The sequence below is a fragment of the Thunnus albacares genome, chromosome 2, assembly GCF_914725855.1.
Source record: "Thunnus albacares chromosome 2, fThuAlb1.1, whole genome shotgun sequence".
Lineage (NCBI taxonomy): Eukaryota > Metazoa > Chordata > Actinopteri > Scombriformes > Scombridae > Thunnus > Thunnus albacares.
In genome coordinates, this window is record NC_058107.1 from 18821895 (window position 1) to 18836439 (window position 14545).

At 40.4% G+C, this 14545-nt stretch overlaps 1 protein-coding gene across 2 annotated transcripts in view; it reads left to right on the top strand.

Moving 5' to 3' along the window:
• The window catches only part of ssbp2a (single stranded DNA binding protein 2a), a 54205-nt gene that overhangs the window by 23249 nt on the left and 16411 nt on the right, over positions 1–14545 (top strand). For both annotated transcript variants that reach the window (XM_044369871.1, XM_044369880.1), the window contains exons 2-4: positions 856–928; positions 5009–5070; positions 5422–5506. In XM_044369871.1, coding sequence (XP_044225806.1) covers positions 856–928; positions 5009–5070; positions 5422–5506 — 220 coding nt within the window. The remainder of the gene's footprint in view (positions 1–855; positions 929–5008; positions 5071–5421; positions 5507–14545) is intronic.

Genomic DNA, 14545 nt, shown 5'->3' on the forward strand with positions numbered 1-14545 from the left:
AGTTACTATACGTCTTTCCATCGGACACTTCACCAAATGTTTAGAGCATTGTTAGGAGTCTGATCTGCTAATCTCCTGTGGATCAATCTTTATCTTGTATTTATAGACCCAATAGATCATCACCAAGCAACCCCCCCCCCCCCCCCCCCCCCCCCCTGCTTCAAAGTTGCTGTTAGTACCAGCACTCACACTGGGAGGAGAATTGATTAACAAATCAAGCCTGTAATTAATTCTCATTGTGATCAAAGCCATGGGAGGAAGTCTAGAGAGCCTGAAGCACTGGGGTGAGGTGTTTTACAGTGCGGCCCCACCAAGCGTTCTCTTATCACTGTGTTGTTTGTTCTTCAAACAGGTGGATTTTAGATTTGACAATAACGTTGGGCCAATTTCGAATGTCTTGAAAGGTTGCCCTGCTTGTTGTTTGGCACCTAGGAGATGATTAGTGCTCCTAAGCTGGTGTGTGTCTTTCTGTTCTCATGAGATCGGGCTTTGACGCCTTCACGCATCACTGCACATTGCATCCTGGAGCTGCCTGGCAATTTATATCCAAGCATAGGTTCCTATATCCTTGATTTTAAAGAAGATTGGAAGAAATTTGCTGTTATGTATGGATTTATCTTAAGTTTGAAGAAAGATTTGATGAGAAAGATTGTCTTAGGTTCTTTTTATTGCTTATTTTTGTATCTGCTATTAAAACCAAAGCTGTTTTCATCTCTCCCATTAACTGTCCCTCGCTCAGATTACATCGGTCGCCTCACACCTTAATATCAATTGTTTTTTGTGAAAGTAACAAAGCTGTCCATCTGGAACTTTGAGAAACAAACTGACCCATTTCTTTTCTTTGTTTATGTGCAGGTTAGCTCTGTATGTGTATGAGTATCTGCTGCATGTAGGAGCACAGAAGTCAGCACAGACCTTTCTCTCAGAGGTAAGTCACAAGGATGGTTTGTGTGTTTGTGCGTGTCTCAGAGAGTATTGCCCATGTATGTATGTGTCTACTCTAAAGGGTGATCTGACCCTCATACTGTGTGTTCAGTAAGAGTATAGCAGCTAATTGAATTAGCCTGGCCTAATAGTGCTGAGCCAACAGGTCGGTAGCAGCAGACCAGCTTTTTAACATCAGTGTTGCATTTAGTGAGACTGGAGGGTTACTATGCTCAGCCTGGAGCTGACGTCTTTGACTGACATCATTCTCTGATCTGCTCAGCAGCTCCGTCCCTGTCGATCACTTCCCATCTCAGTCCTGTCCTTTCTGATTCCTCTGCTTTCTCTCTTTCTCTCCCTCTGTGATGTTTCCACTGTCTTCTTGATCTATCTCTCCACTACTCTTCCTGAGATGCGAGCTCGCCCTCGCTGTAATTCTGCCGAGGTAAAAAGGTGATGGGGTGAAAATGAGGTCAGTTGAATCTGGTGCTTCCCTGTAAATGACGGTAAATTACAACGTTGAAGACAGGGGCTTGAGGCTTGTTGTACATCGGCCAAAGGAAGAGGAGAACAAAGAGAGGGGGATGGAAAAGGTTACATCATCAGCTGGCACCAATTCTCATCACTCTGACTTAGTGTGTGTTTGCGCACATGCGCATACCTTTCTTCTCTCTCTCTCTCTCTCTCACTCTCTCTGACACCCTTTCCTCCCTGCCATATCGCTTGCTCTCTCTTCCGCAGATGTGGGAGATGAAAAGGATAGGCGGTGTCTTATTCAAGTGTGGGAACGCATTAGCCAAGAGCGCAACAAGTATAAACACAGCCGCTTATATACAGTACACATTCACACATATACACGCACACAACACACACACACACGGGGTAAACATTACGCCATAATGTAGCTCTTGCAGGAATAGTGGGGTGGAGCAAAACATAGCTTTAAAAGCCTGTTATCCAGTTTTTATCATCCACATCTGTTTACACTGCATCCCCCGCCTCAGGAAACAAGAGCCCAGAAAGACGAGTCAACATCCAGAGCCAAATACCTAAATCTAAATACAAAACCACAAACAGACAGTTCCACAGCACGGGCATAAGAAACCATACAACCATGTTAAACTAAACAGATTGCTCAAACAGTACTAAATCATGATGATCATCATTTTTGCAGTCACTGCATTTCTAAACAATGTTATAAAGTGTTGTAATAATAAAAATAAATGTGAATACACATTGACAGAGAATATATGAGGAGCAAAAGCAAGACAGCAAGAATAAAAAAGTAATGCGAATAATTAATTTGAAGTTTTTTCTTATGGATAGAAAGGAAAACTTTGAAGGGCAGGGCTTTCCTAAAACACAGTCCTCAGTGCAGTGCAACTTACATCTGCCAGTAATCATGCTAAAGGCATCTCACTGCAGCATGGTGAAGGTAAATGAATGAACCTCCCGGGAGTGCAAACCACAAGAAGACAGGATATGTGGGCACAGTCAATGCTATTTTCTTCTACGCTTTCCAGATGAAGCGAGAATAAAAGAACGCACTAAAAAGTGTCCTGACCTGAACTGTCTGAAATCGTGTTGGGGCTGAGCTACAGCCAATTAAATGTGAGAAATGGGGGATGTCATGCCCATCCTGCATCTTTTGTACCATTCAAGCAATTATGAGGGAGTAAATCCTTCTTTGTCATGGTGCATATGGAAATTTATGGCTGCATGTGGGATAAACAAGGACTGAAAGCATGTGGGATAAACAAAGAAAAGCAGTTCCTGACCCCCCCCAGAAAAACTTCAAAGCAAGGCATTCCTTGTAAAAGTCACTGCGTCTCATCTGCAGCTGAGGTCAGGACAGTCTGATTGAAAGTGCAGTGATTCAGCTTTTCCTGTTATTTTAGTCCTTGTTCACACTGCTATTAGAACAGGTGGGACAGTAGTCATATTATTCTAGCCATATGAAACCTTTCAATGAAGGAAATTAAGAAGATGAACATGAGATCATTTATAAAGTCAGAGAGAGAGAGTGATGTAAGTCTGTTTATGGAGAGGAGAGGCAGACTAAATAATAACGTCATAGTCTGATAGGAGTCTGACTGCTGCCCACAGCTGCTGTTAAGACTGTTAGTGTATGTGTGTGTGTGTGTGTGTGTGTGTGTGTGTGTGCACGCGCCCATCAGCGGATATTGAGTGCAAACATAAATCAGGCCTACCAAGTACAGTGCGTGATGTCAGCACCATGTTAGTCACTGACCTTGACTGGTGTGTTAAAGCATATTCTTCAACCAAAATGAGGTTTCCTTTCCGAACTGACTGTTCGCTAAACCTCCCCTCCCCCGTACAGCGATTGTACAATCACAGCTTAGCAACCGTAACTAGGTATAACAGGTCTGTCAAGTTTTTCACATTTTGAAGCAGTGTGCATACATTTTTTTATTTTTCCACAACCAAAAGCACTAGAGCAAAAATGTAAGGAATAGTGTGGAACAGTATGTTTGTCTGCTCTAACTTAAGCTGCAAACATTAGCTTGTACAAGAAACTAACTTACTAACGACACATGCAGTATTTCCCAATTCTTGATGAGTGAAGAGCATTTGTGGCTGACATAGTGTTACATTTGCCAAAGACATCAGCACCCCTCATCCTTTTCTCTTGTAATGTTAAAATTAAAAAAACTATTGTTTGAAAATACAAGCAAGTTTGTAAGCTAAGAAATGCTAATAACTTACTAGGGCTAACTAGCTCTAAACTGCAATACAAGAACAAAGCTAGCTCTTTATTTTCATGTCTCTTGCATGGATCATAAACTGGTGAGAATGCTAACTTTTTGCTTGGCAAATGCTGCGTTTGCTTCACTCTTTTAGAATTTAATGTATTATGTACATGAGGTGCATATTTAAGACCCCTTTAAAATTCTCATTTTGAAACGAATCAGCTAGAAACCTTAAAAAGTCACCTAGAGATAGCATTATCAACTCAGGCAGCAAACAGAACTCATGCAACTCATGCAACTGAAAAACTGACACCAGCTAGAAGTGAGAAGCCTTTTTTTTTTTTTTTTTTTTTTACCTTTCTCTGAAATCAAAAGCCCATTGTTTCAGAAATAATTAAAAGAAATGCAAGTATTAAATCTACTGTTATTGGCTTAGTGAATGGCCAGTTAAGCTTGCTGCTTCCAACAATTTTTGTAACTTTCCAAAACTTTCCAAAACTGGAAATTGGCTGGGTGAGAGCAGGCGAGAACATAGGTGAGATTTAAAATTCTTACTTAAGCTTTTTTCTTTCTTTACACAATTATTTCTGTCAGTTGTCATATGTAGAAATCAGTGCAGCACCATGAATGGGTTTGAGGAAACACCGTTCACCAGTATGCACAGTTTTCCCATTTGAATGAGCATCACATCTCATCTCATCACGTATTCATGTGTGGCTGTTCAGAACAGCTACAACCACGTCGTACAAACTAATTCTTTTGAGCGTACCCCAGCCTATCCTTTCTGTTAGGAAGGAAACAAGGAATGATTGAATGAAAGAAAGACAGAAAGGAAAGGAAGGAAGAAATACTGTAAGGGAAAAAACTGGAGGAAAGGAAGACATAATACAGGATAGAAGGCAGTTATAAAGAAGGACAGAAAGAAGGAAAATGTTAATGAAACACTAGAGGGAGAAGGACGGATAATGTGGGAGAGGAGCAGGCTAAAGGGTGTGGAGGTTGTACAAAGGTTTGATTGGGCTCCTCAGGCTGGTACATGTCTCTGATCTCAGACTCTGTACATCTCATGACTCAAAAAATACACACACACACACACACACACACACACTTTCAGGTACTTGTGTGAATAGACGGGCTTTCAGACCCACACAGATTTACCCACTTTTCAGTATGAATCCGTGGCATGAGGATCATAATATAATTACATAATGGCATGTGTGTAAGAATTCCCTTGCACCCTCTCCGACCTTGTAAAGTAGATCATTCACATGTCGGGCTTGTTTTTATACTTCATATGTTTCTAAAGCATCTCTCTCTCTCTCTCTCACTCGCTCTCCCTCTCCCTCTCTCTCTCTCTCTCTCTCCGTGTCCAGATCCGATGGGAGAAGAACATCACATTAGGAGAACCTCCGGGGTTCCTCCACTCATGGTGGTGGTGAGTGTCTTCGTCTGTAATGATTGAAACTACATTATTTTTCTTCATTCCATCATTGATATTACTGAATAAAACCATCATTTATCCTGCCTTCACCTCCTCCTGATTTCATCTGTCTTCATCTCATTAACAGTCCCTAAAAGCTCCTCTATAAGGTTGCTTTCTGCAAATCATAACCCTGCACTTGAGCTTGTCTATTCCCATCTAATGAAGAAAACAGAATTATATTTATTGCCTTGATGTTGTATTACCCCGACTCTAAAATTGTCTATTATTTTCATCTGTCGGGTTCAGATGCTTCTTCTTTTCACATCATTCTTCTCTGACTAACTGCTGATCTGTGTGTTGTAGTGTTTTCTGGGACCTGTACTGTGCTGCTCCAGAGAGAAGAGACACATGTGAACACTCCAGCGAGGCCAAGGCCTTCCATGACTACGTGAGTCAGCACTGATGTAGCTTTCCCTTTTCCTCTTTCCGGCACAACAGCACTCTCCGATTATGCAGCAATCTATGCAGGAAGATGTAGTATTACATGGAATGGACCCAAAGTATTATGAAATAAAACAATATAGCAATGGAATAATACACTTTTAAAACTCACTTTATGAGGTTTTTGCAGGTCACTTTTTTATTTTAGCTGTTGCTTTGGTCTGAATGAGAAGACAGATGATAACATAACTGGCTCTGCCTATTTTTATCTTGATTGACAGACAAAGACTTTGTGATGAAAAGTGGTGTTATGAAGTATAAGTCATCAGGGAAAAGTGTGTTGTGACAAAAAAATAGATTTTGGGTCTCCATGAGGCCAGTTCAGATCAAAGACTGAGGAGATTTTGTCACCTCACTCCCATGTCTCCATTTTCCTCTTCCCTTTGGTTTGTTTACTTTGAAACATTAGATCAGGGGTGTCAAACTCAATTTCATCCCGGGCCACATCAGCATTATGTTTGCCCTCAAAGGGCCAGTTGTAAATGTAAGACTATATAAATGTATCTACTTGTTATAATATTATGTAATTGTGTCTGTATTTGATTATTATTGGTTTTAATGATAACTTAATAACTAATAACTAGCTCTGAAAGCAGAATTCTAGGAAAAATAATGGCAAGCACACATTCAAGTGTACAACTGTTATACATTAAAAAAAACTGAAATACTCAAAGTAGAGTACTGGTAAGTAATAATGAGAAACAGGCATGTTTGGTTTCATGGTGGCATTTGTGTTCCAACTCTTAATTATGGCCACTGTTTGATTGCAATGCAAGCACAATGGTGTCATACTTCCCTCAGGCAAAATGAACAAGTATTTCCCAGTCCAGTCATCCTTAAATGCATGATATTTTTGTTTTTGTATTGGCTAGTTCTGAACAAGACATTTGATTTTATCAACCGGAGCTCCCACATGCCTCAACAACCTTGCTAACTGTGGTGACTAGTGGCAGCTGAATGATGACAGCTGAGATGATGTCATAGCGTCTTTGAAAGACGGTGCGGGTCAGGTTGCGGTTAAATTTTGTTTCTAGTTCAGATTAAATTGTTATTCACCCGGATCCGGACCAGAGCCCACCTATTAAGTATGTTTGATATAAATGTTCTCACAGATTTTAGACTCAAAATCAAATTCAGTTTAGAGCTGGTAATTCCTGAACACCTGAGATGATTACCACACTTTTATACACGTACATACCAACACATGTTGTGCAAATTATACTCTGAAAGCTCTTGCGGGCCACATAAAATGTGGTGCTGGGCTGGATTCCGCCCTCGGGCCTTGAGTTTGACACGTGTACTAGATCATGTAAAGAGCAATAATGATGATGGCAATGTCAACGAGTGGCTCACTGGTGCTGTTTTGTGATAAAGATAGTATGTCTAAAAGTCCAAAAAAACCCATTTAGGCCATAAAGTTGAAACTGTGGATTTACCAACCTTTCTCACTTCTATTTCCAGAGCAATATACTTAACACTGTCACCACATGGCTGCAACTTTTCTTTACAACCATCTAAATGATTTATCTTCTCATTAATCTTTGATCTGAAACCGGGTTTAATTGCTTATTGTGATGTTCAAAGTTTGTAATGAAGGAATATAGAGAATATACTGCTTGATGTTTGTAGTATCTGCAACTGATACAGTACTCGATCAGGGCACAGCAGCCCACACACACACACACACACACGTCGGCCTCAATTATTGTGAGCACATTACTGCTGAAAAGCAGACCGGGCAGGCAGACAGTGGCCTGTGTGGTGGAAACATTGTTTATTGCTGTGTTTTGTCAGTGTGGCTCCACTTCACTGCTGTAATTCCCGCACATCAAGGCATGAGTTGATTCAGTCATGCACCAGACAGTAACCGGAATACAGTGAGCGCTGCCAATACTCTTGAAGTTTTAGATTAACTGGTGACTAAGAGAAAGGAAGTGCAGCTCCCCTCGCAGGAAGTTTGGAGGTGGAGGAGGAAGGGGGTTGGTGGGTCTTCTCGCTCCTGCTTTATGTTGTTGTTTTCCCTCTGTAGCCCGAAGTCTGACTCATCAGATTTATTGGTACTGTGGTTTATTGAGATGTATTGTTGGAAGTGCACAGGTCAGGGGTTTCTGCCTACCCCAGCAGGTTTGTCCTGCCTATCGCACCATCCCTTCTCTTCTCTCTCCCTCTTTGTGGTTCTATCCCTCTTTCCTTTACGCTTGCAATCCTGCAGAACTCGTGGGGGCTCTCTGCTCTTTTATCTTCTTGCAGTAGGTGTGTGCGCTTGTGTATGTGTGTGTGTGTGTGTGTGTGTGTGTGTGTGTGTGTGCACGCGCAGGTGATGCTGCTGATGCTGGCGATGATGATCAGGGTGATGAATAGGCACTCTGAGGACGAGGCAGCTATGCGATGATGTCATCCTGGCTCAGAGGAAGGGAGCTGGAGGGCAGCCCGACCTCAGGCCTGGGAGATAGACACAGACGAGAGGAGAGAGCTGCAGAAAAAAACAAGGGAACATGGATCGGAGAAAAGATAGATGGAAAGAGTGTGAGGGAGTCAAAACAAGGGGCAAAAAGACAAAGACAGACAGCTCTTTCTCATTTATTGATCTCGAAGGCTTCTCAATATCAAAAATCACAAGAAAAACACATTTACAGTAATTAAATCTAATTGTGCTCCGGTTGGAAACAGCAGTGTCTTGTTGTTTCTTCTTACCAGAAGAATCAATTCAATTCAGAAATGATTCAGAATCTATCTTAACGTCATTAGCAAAAGCCACCAGCAACATCGTATTCTTACATTTCCTGCAGGGATGTAATCAGAGAATTATAATTAGACCAATTGTAATTAGACCAAGGTCACTTTCAATCAACTGCTCCAATGCTGCGCTGCTTCTCAGATCCAATCAGAGGTACTACCCACGTATCTGCCGCTCAATTAAAACAAAATGAGGGGACAACTGCGGTGGACGTCGCTGGAAAAAGTACTGCACCTTAATTTGATGCCGGTGTCTCCTTTTCAGTCTCCTGACTTTGAGACTGATGGAGATTTTAATCAGACATTTTGATGGTAATTATTTTCAGATAGCTAATTACTGAGTGAAGTCCTAATTACTCTGCTGCAACTCTGTTCTTTTAAATGGAGGCTGAAGACTTTTCTGTTTGCCGCTGCCTCTTATTAAATCAAATTTGAGGCTTTTGATTAATATCTTACTCTGCGTTGTAACGTCTTATTCTATTTTAGCTTATTTTTATTTTCTATTTAACTCTTTTTAATTGTATTTAAATGTCTTTTCATACTGCCTTATGCCGCTTTTACATTTTGTCTCCATGCCTTTTATGTTTTATGTAAAGCACCTTGCTTTGCCTAATTAATACCGGGGAGATGTAGGAGCTCATTCACATCATCTTTGTGTCCCTTTCTTTTGATAATCGATGGGATTGTGACGAGGCTTTTGACTTGATTTGCACGATTACACCAGTTTGACTGTAGATAAAGTAGGCTTTGAGTAAACCTGGTTTAAAGCAACAGCAGCATTTTGGTTCTGTCTGTTTACACGGAGAGCATCATGACGTTGTGCATCTGGTCGTTCACTGTATATGTGGATCATATCACTAGATTTCGGTGTCTGAGGATGATGCGTAGGACATTAATACAATGATCGAATGTTAAAAGGGAAAATAAGACTGATGAACAAAGTGAAGAGAGATGCGATGTTATTGATTTCTATCCTCGGACAAGCTTTTCAGGCTTCAGAAAGGCTGTTTACAGTTCTGTTAAGTGCTTTGTAAATTGCGTTCTCAATACTAAATGAGCGGTTTCCATTTGCGAAGGGCCATGAAGTCATAAAAACAAGTTATTTTTAAATTCTTATGCTTGGTCCGGAAATGGTCTTATTAGAGACAAAAGTTAGTTACTACTGCTTTTCTCTGTGTTGTCTCTCAAGAATCAATCTATGCAGGTCATTTCAGGCTCTCCTGATAGTGTTGTGAGTCTTGTCATTCTAAGATAGTGCAACCTGCTAATAAAAATAGTGAAGATGATTAACAAATTGAGAGAAATATGATTTGTATTTTCATGTTTTTGAACTGATTTCTGCAGTAACAACTGGGTGGTTTCTCTGCTGGCAGCAAACTTTTGTCCCAACTCATTTCTGTGATCTTTAACAAAATACGGGCCAATTAAAACGGAGCAAGAAAGAATCGAGCCAGCATGAAATTGCTTGTAAGACCTGTGGAAACAATATTGAGCATATTAGCAGCATTTATTCTACTACATTATGACATTTAAACACTTTAAAATGTTTGCTGTACTCAAAAGTGGTCTGTTTAATTGAAATAGAAACATCGCCATATAAATTGTGTGAAGTGCATCGGTGCGTTGTTGTGTGTTTACGTGTGGCACTGTGAATTTGCGGAATAATTGTACACGTACATGTTCAAATTTAACTCAGTGGATTATTCTTGCAGGCTCTGGGAGAGACAGTTAGAGACCGTCTAGAGGTTAGAGAAGCAGACTGGTGCTGGAAAGGCTGACAAGCTAGAAAAATGTATTGGGGGAGAAGTTAAACAGATGAAAAAACCTCCACCGAGAGAGATACCTGACTCCTGATTTTAGGCGATTATCAGTGTCTGACAGTTGTACTGGTTGTGCTGTGCATCCCCCTGATAAGAATGTGCTTATTAACTGAAGCAAGCCGTTGGTTGAAAAATTTGTCCCCCTGGATAAATAAAGATTTTTTTTTTTTTTTTAGAAAAAGTTGATATTGTGACTCAAAATGCGCTGTGAAGTGAAATGTTGCAGTTGGCTGTGAAAGTCTGTAATGTACAGTTACTGTGATTACACTTTGTTTAGGGATTTTAGCTGTGTCTCCTTCTCCTGTGAATGTGTGATGGCTTCTCACAGCCACAAAAAAAAAAAAAAAAGAGTATAGATGCTATTCAATCAACCAGAAGATGAGGCGACAAATATTAGGGAACTAGGCCACATATGCAGAATCAGCCGGGCATGCAGCCCCACAGGATGACAGACGAAGACGGTCATTAATGTAGGAAAACTGGATTACAGACAGTCATGCAGACAGTGAAGCTAGGCAAATATTTCTACAAATAAACACCCTCCAAAACCCTTTAAGAAACATGCCAACACATAAAGCAAAAATCTGCTTTGTAAAATTCCCATTTTTCCTAAAGCAAATTAAAATATGCCAGTGTAATTAGACTTTAGAATTGAATTTGGTCCAGTGAAAATCCTGTTTTTAATGCTCATTTTTAGCATTTTTCAGAGTCAAGAGATGTGACTTGATACCAACATGAAGTAGGTAGTTTTTAACCATATTTTAAGACAATAGTTCCCAGTCTTTTTGGCTGGTGACCCCTTAAAAAGAAAGTGTCCATTTGTGACGAATCATCACAATTTGTGGCCATAGTGTGGTCATAAGTTGTGAGCATTGTTTCATTTTTAGAAGGAGGAAGAGGTGTCAAAACTTGCACAAGCAAAGTGAAAAAATAAAGAAAAGTTAGCAAAAGAAAAACCAACATGTTGTGCTGCAGTAGTAATTTTCTGTTTTATTCATTTAATCATCTTATGACCCCTCGGGGAGTCTTGACCCCCAGTTTGGGAACAACAGTTTTAAGATATTGCTACTTGGGGAAAGTTTGTAAAATATAAATTGGGAAAAGCGCAGAAGAAATAATTGTCATTGTAACTCACTGGCTGTCTGTACAAGGCAAAATTACTTAAAATTGGATATTTTTTTTTCATCAGAGAGGGTGACAGATGGATGAACTGGAGACAGTTGACAGGCAGAAGTGTTACAGGCCAGTATTATAGTGAGGAGAGCCTGCTATCATTGTGTGGCATCACTGTGGGAGATAGCAGGCACACAGCAGTTAGAGGGGAAGAAGAGATCAAGAGGCAGTGCCAAGAGCAACCCCCTTTGATAAAAAATGCTCCGTCTCAGGCTGCCAGATCTTACATTCATACTCTCTCACTCATGCATGGAAATGTATTCACACTGCTCAATTTAACATCAGCACACGTATTCTGTCACGTATTGTACAGCTGAAGGGTACACACTTTTATAAACATGTAATAACACACAGTACAGCTTTATTCATTTACATCCTGATGCACTCAGTGTTTGATATCGGTGAAAAAAAAATATGTGTATGCAATGAGAAACAAAGTACAGTACACTAGATGTGTGCTGTTACACTAAACAGAAGGACACTCATATACACACTTGACCTTGGATTTATCATGTTTTCTAGTGTCTGCGGTCTTCCTGGTACAACCATTATAAGATGGGCCTTTACCCATGATTCACTTTGGTTGTTTTCTGATGTTCTGCAACCCTAATAACCCAGTAACACGCAGTACTTCACAGAAAGTTGCAAAAGAAAATGCTGTGATGTTGGAATTATTAACTATTAATGTTTAATTTCCCTCTAGCACTGCAAGAATGGCAAAATGAGTCCATCTGTCAAAAACTTTAGTCCAGAGCGACGTTTTCTGGCTAAAATCTCTACTTGTACCCAGGAAATATTAAAATATTATGATGAGATCACCATCAAATTCAGTGAGCACATATATGCTCCCCAGAGGATAAACCCTCTTCGTTTTGGACACTCCAGATGCTTTTCTGCTGTGCCACCAGCTAGCTGATATGTCCATAAGATTTTTTTTTGTGAAAAATCTAAAAGGTTTAATCAACTAATTTTCTGTCTCCAATCAATTTCTTTCATAAGAAATGCTCAAATTGAAAGTAGGTACCATATATCACTGCTCTTTTCTACATAAAATAATCCAATTCAGAGTCATGAGCTCAGAACAAATAAAATCAATATTCAACCTCAACAAGCCAACTTCCTTGCGGCTACTTCATTGACTGAGGGACTTTCTTTCCCCTGAAGTTGTCTTTTCAGGCGGAGCTGCCTCCCAACAAACTCCAATCAAACCTCCTCTAACCTTCAGCCTTAATTGAACCATCTAGAACTGGTTTGTCCAAGACTTTGTTGCATATTTTTGTAATTACAGTAACACCAGCTGCATTTAATCCTTTGAAGATAATTTTACCTCTTACTGGAACAAATTATAAACCGATTATTAGTTAGTTCCTTAAACTATTGCATATTTTTCCCCATGGGCTTGCAGTTGTCAAACATTACTGTAATTTATGAGGAAATGATACAAACATGCTGAAAAATCCTGTCTGTAATAATGACAAAAAACTCTTTAAGAGGCTTAGAAGTTTTACTTTATGATCTGATTATGGATTAGCATAAAACAAACCTGAGAATGAATTGCTTGGTGCAGTGACATGAAATACAAACCTAAATTTTGACCAAAGCCTGTGAGTGTGTTTGTGTGCGCATGCATATGAAGAGCAAAAACAGAGAGGACAGAGACAACCTAGAAACAGAGACCCTGTTGGCTCCAAGCATTGTGGGTAACAAGCTGATTCCAACCAGTTGAGAACCAATGGGGGTTGGGGAGACCCCCAGTCTGTTTCCAGGGAAACTGAGCCATTTCTCCTCCTCTGTCTCTCTCTCTCTCTATCTCTCTCTCTCTCTCTCGCACGCTCCCATGTTCCTTGGCGGTGTTGAGGAGGAGGGAGATGTGGAGGTGACTCACTGTAACATCATTGCCATGGCAATGAAGAGCGAGCCGAGTGAAGGGAGAAAAAGAATGGGAATTTCCATAGGTTGAGCAGAGATGGAAACTGTTGTCACAATCTCCAACTGTTAGAAAAACAACAAGGGAAATTTCAGTGTTAAACTGGGCTGCTGATACTCTACTTCTCTCCATTTCTCTAGGAGAACACTGCAATCACTCGTTCTACCTTTTCTATTTTTCCCTCCGCTGCCTGTCCCTTCACTCTCCGTGCTGCTTCATCCTCTCTTTTGCACATCAGCAGCTTTCCTCTCCTTCATTGCCTCTGCTTATCTCTGTCCCCGCTCTCAGTCTTTCTGCATTCCTCTTTATGTCTCTTATCGTCTTCCTTCCTCTTTTGCCGGCCTGTTGCGCTCAGCCCTCTGGTCTCCGAGGAGTGTGTTTTCCACTGCTGCGTTACGCTGAGTCATGTCACATGCATGTTTTGACACGCTGAGGTGGAGTGTTTATGTGATGTTGACATATGCACGCTTTGCTGCTCTGCAGTGGGCAGGGGCAAAGACGAGGGCACGGCGCAGAGTGGAGAGGAGAGGTTAACTGAGGGCAGAGGAAGACAAGAAGGTGTAAGAATGAGAAGAAGCTCTAACGCAGCTGTGGGATACAAAGGAGTCATTTCTAGTTTGGCTGCAGTTATTATTGATTATGAAAATAAGGCTCTTAGTCAGGAGCATGTGTTATGTGTCTGTAACAGTCTGAGTAAAAGTGCTGTCTGAGCACATGCTTCTCATAGAAATCCTCAAGAATATTTCTGTCTTAGAGAAATAGTCAGAGTTGGAGTTTTGATATCTGAATCTGGCAATGTTAGCACATTTTTTGTCTGGACATAGGACACTGTGTACCTTTTTTTTTTTAAAAAAAAAAAAAAAAAAAAAAAAAACAACATCCAGCCTCACCCTGTCCAGACCTGTCAACCCTCCTGTTTTTCCTGGGATATTTTCCCGTAAATCTCCTGTATTTTTAACCTTTCTAAAAAAAGAAAAAAAAAAAAAAAAAAGGTTGCCAGTAAGATACATTCCCTGCAGGTAAAGCAGATGGCAGTATGTAGAACATAAGCTGTAACATCTAGTGACAAGAAGTCATTCAAGCCATAGATTGTAAAAAATAATGGCACCCGCCCATAAAAAAGGATGAAGAACTCAAAGGTGTATGGATGGTGAATGTCAATCCATTTTTTTTTCCAATTGTCTCCAGCCAGTAATATAATGTGTAAGTGATGTGTACATATCATCATTTAAGCAGCTTAATACATAAATAAACTTTTAAGTGCTGAATTTATATGCAGGGATGTTCATTTCACTTTCAATCAGGTATCTGATTCTCAACACCTTATTGT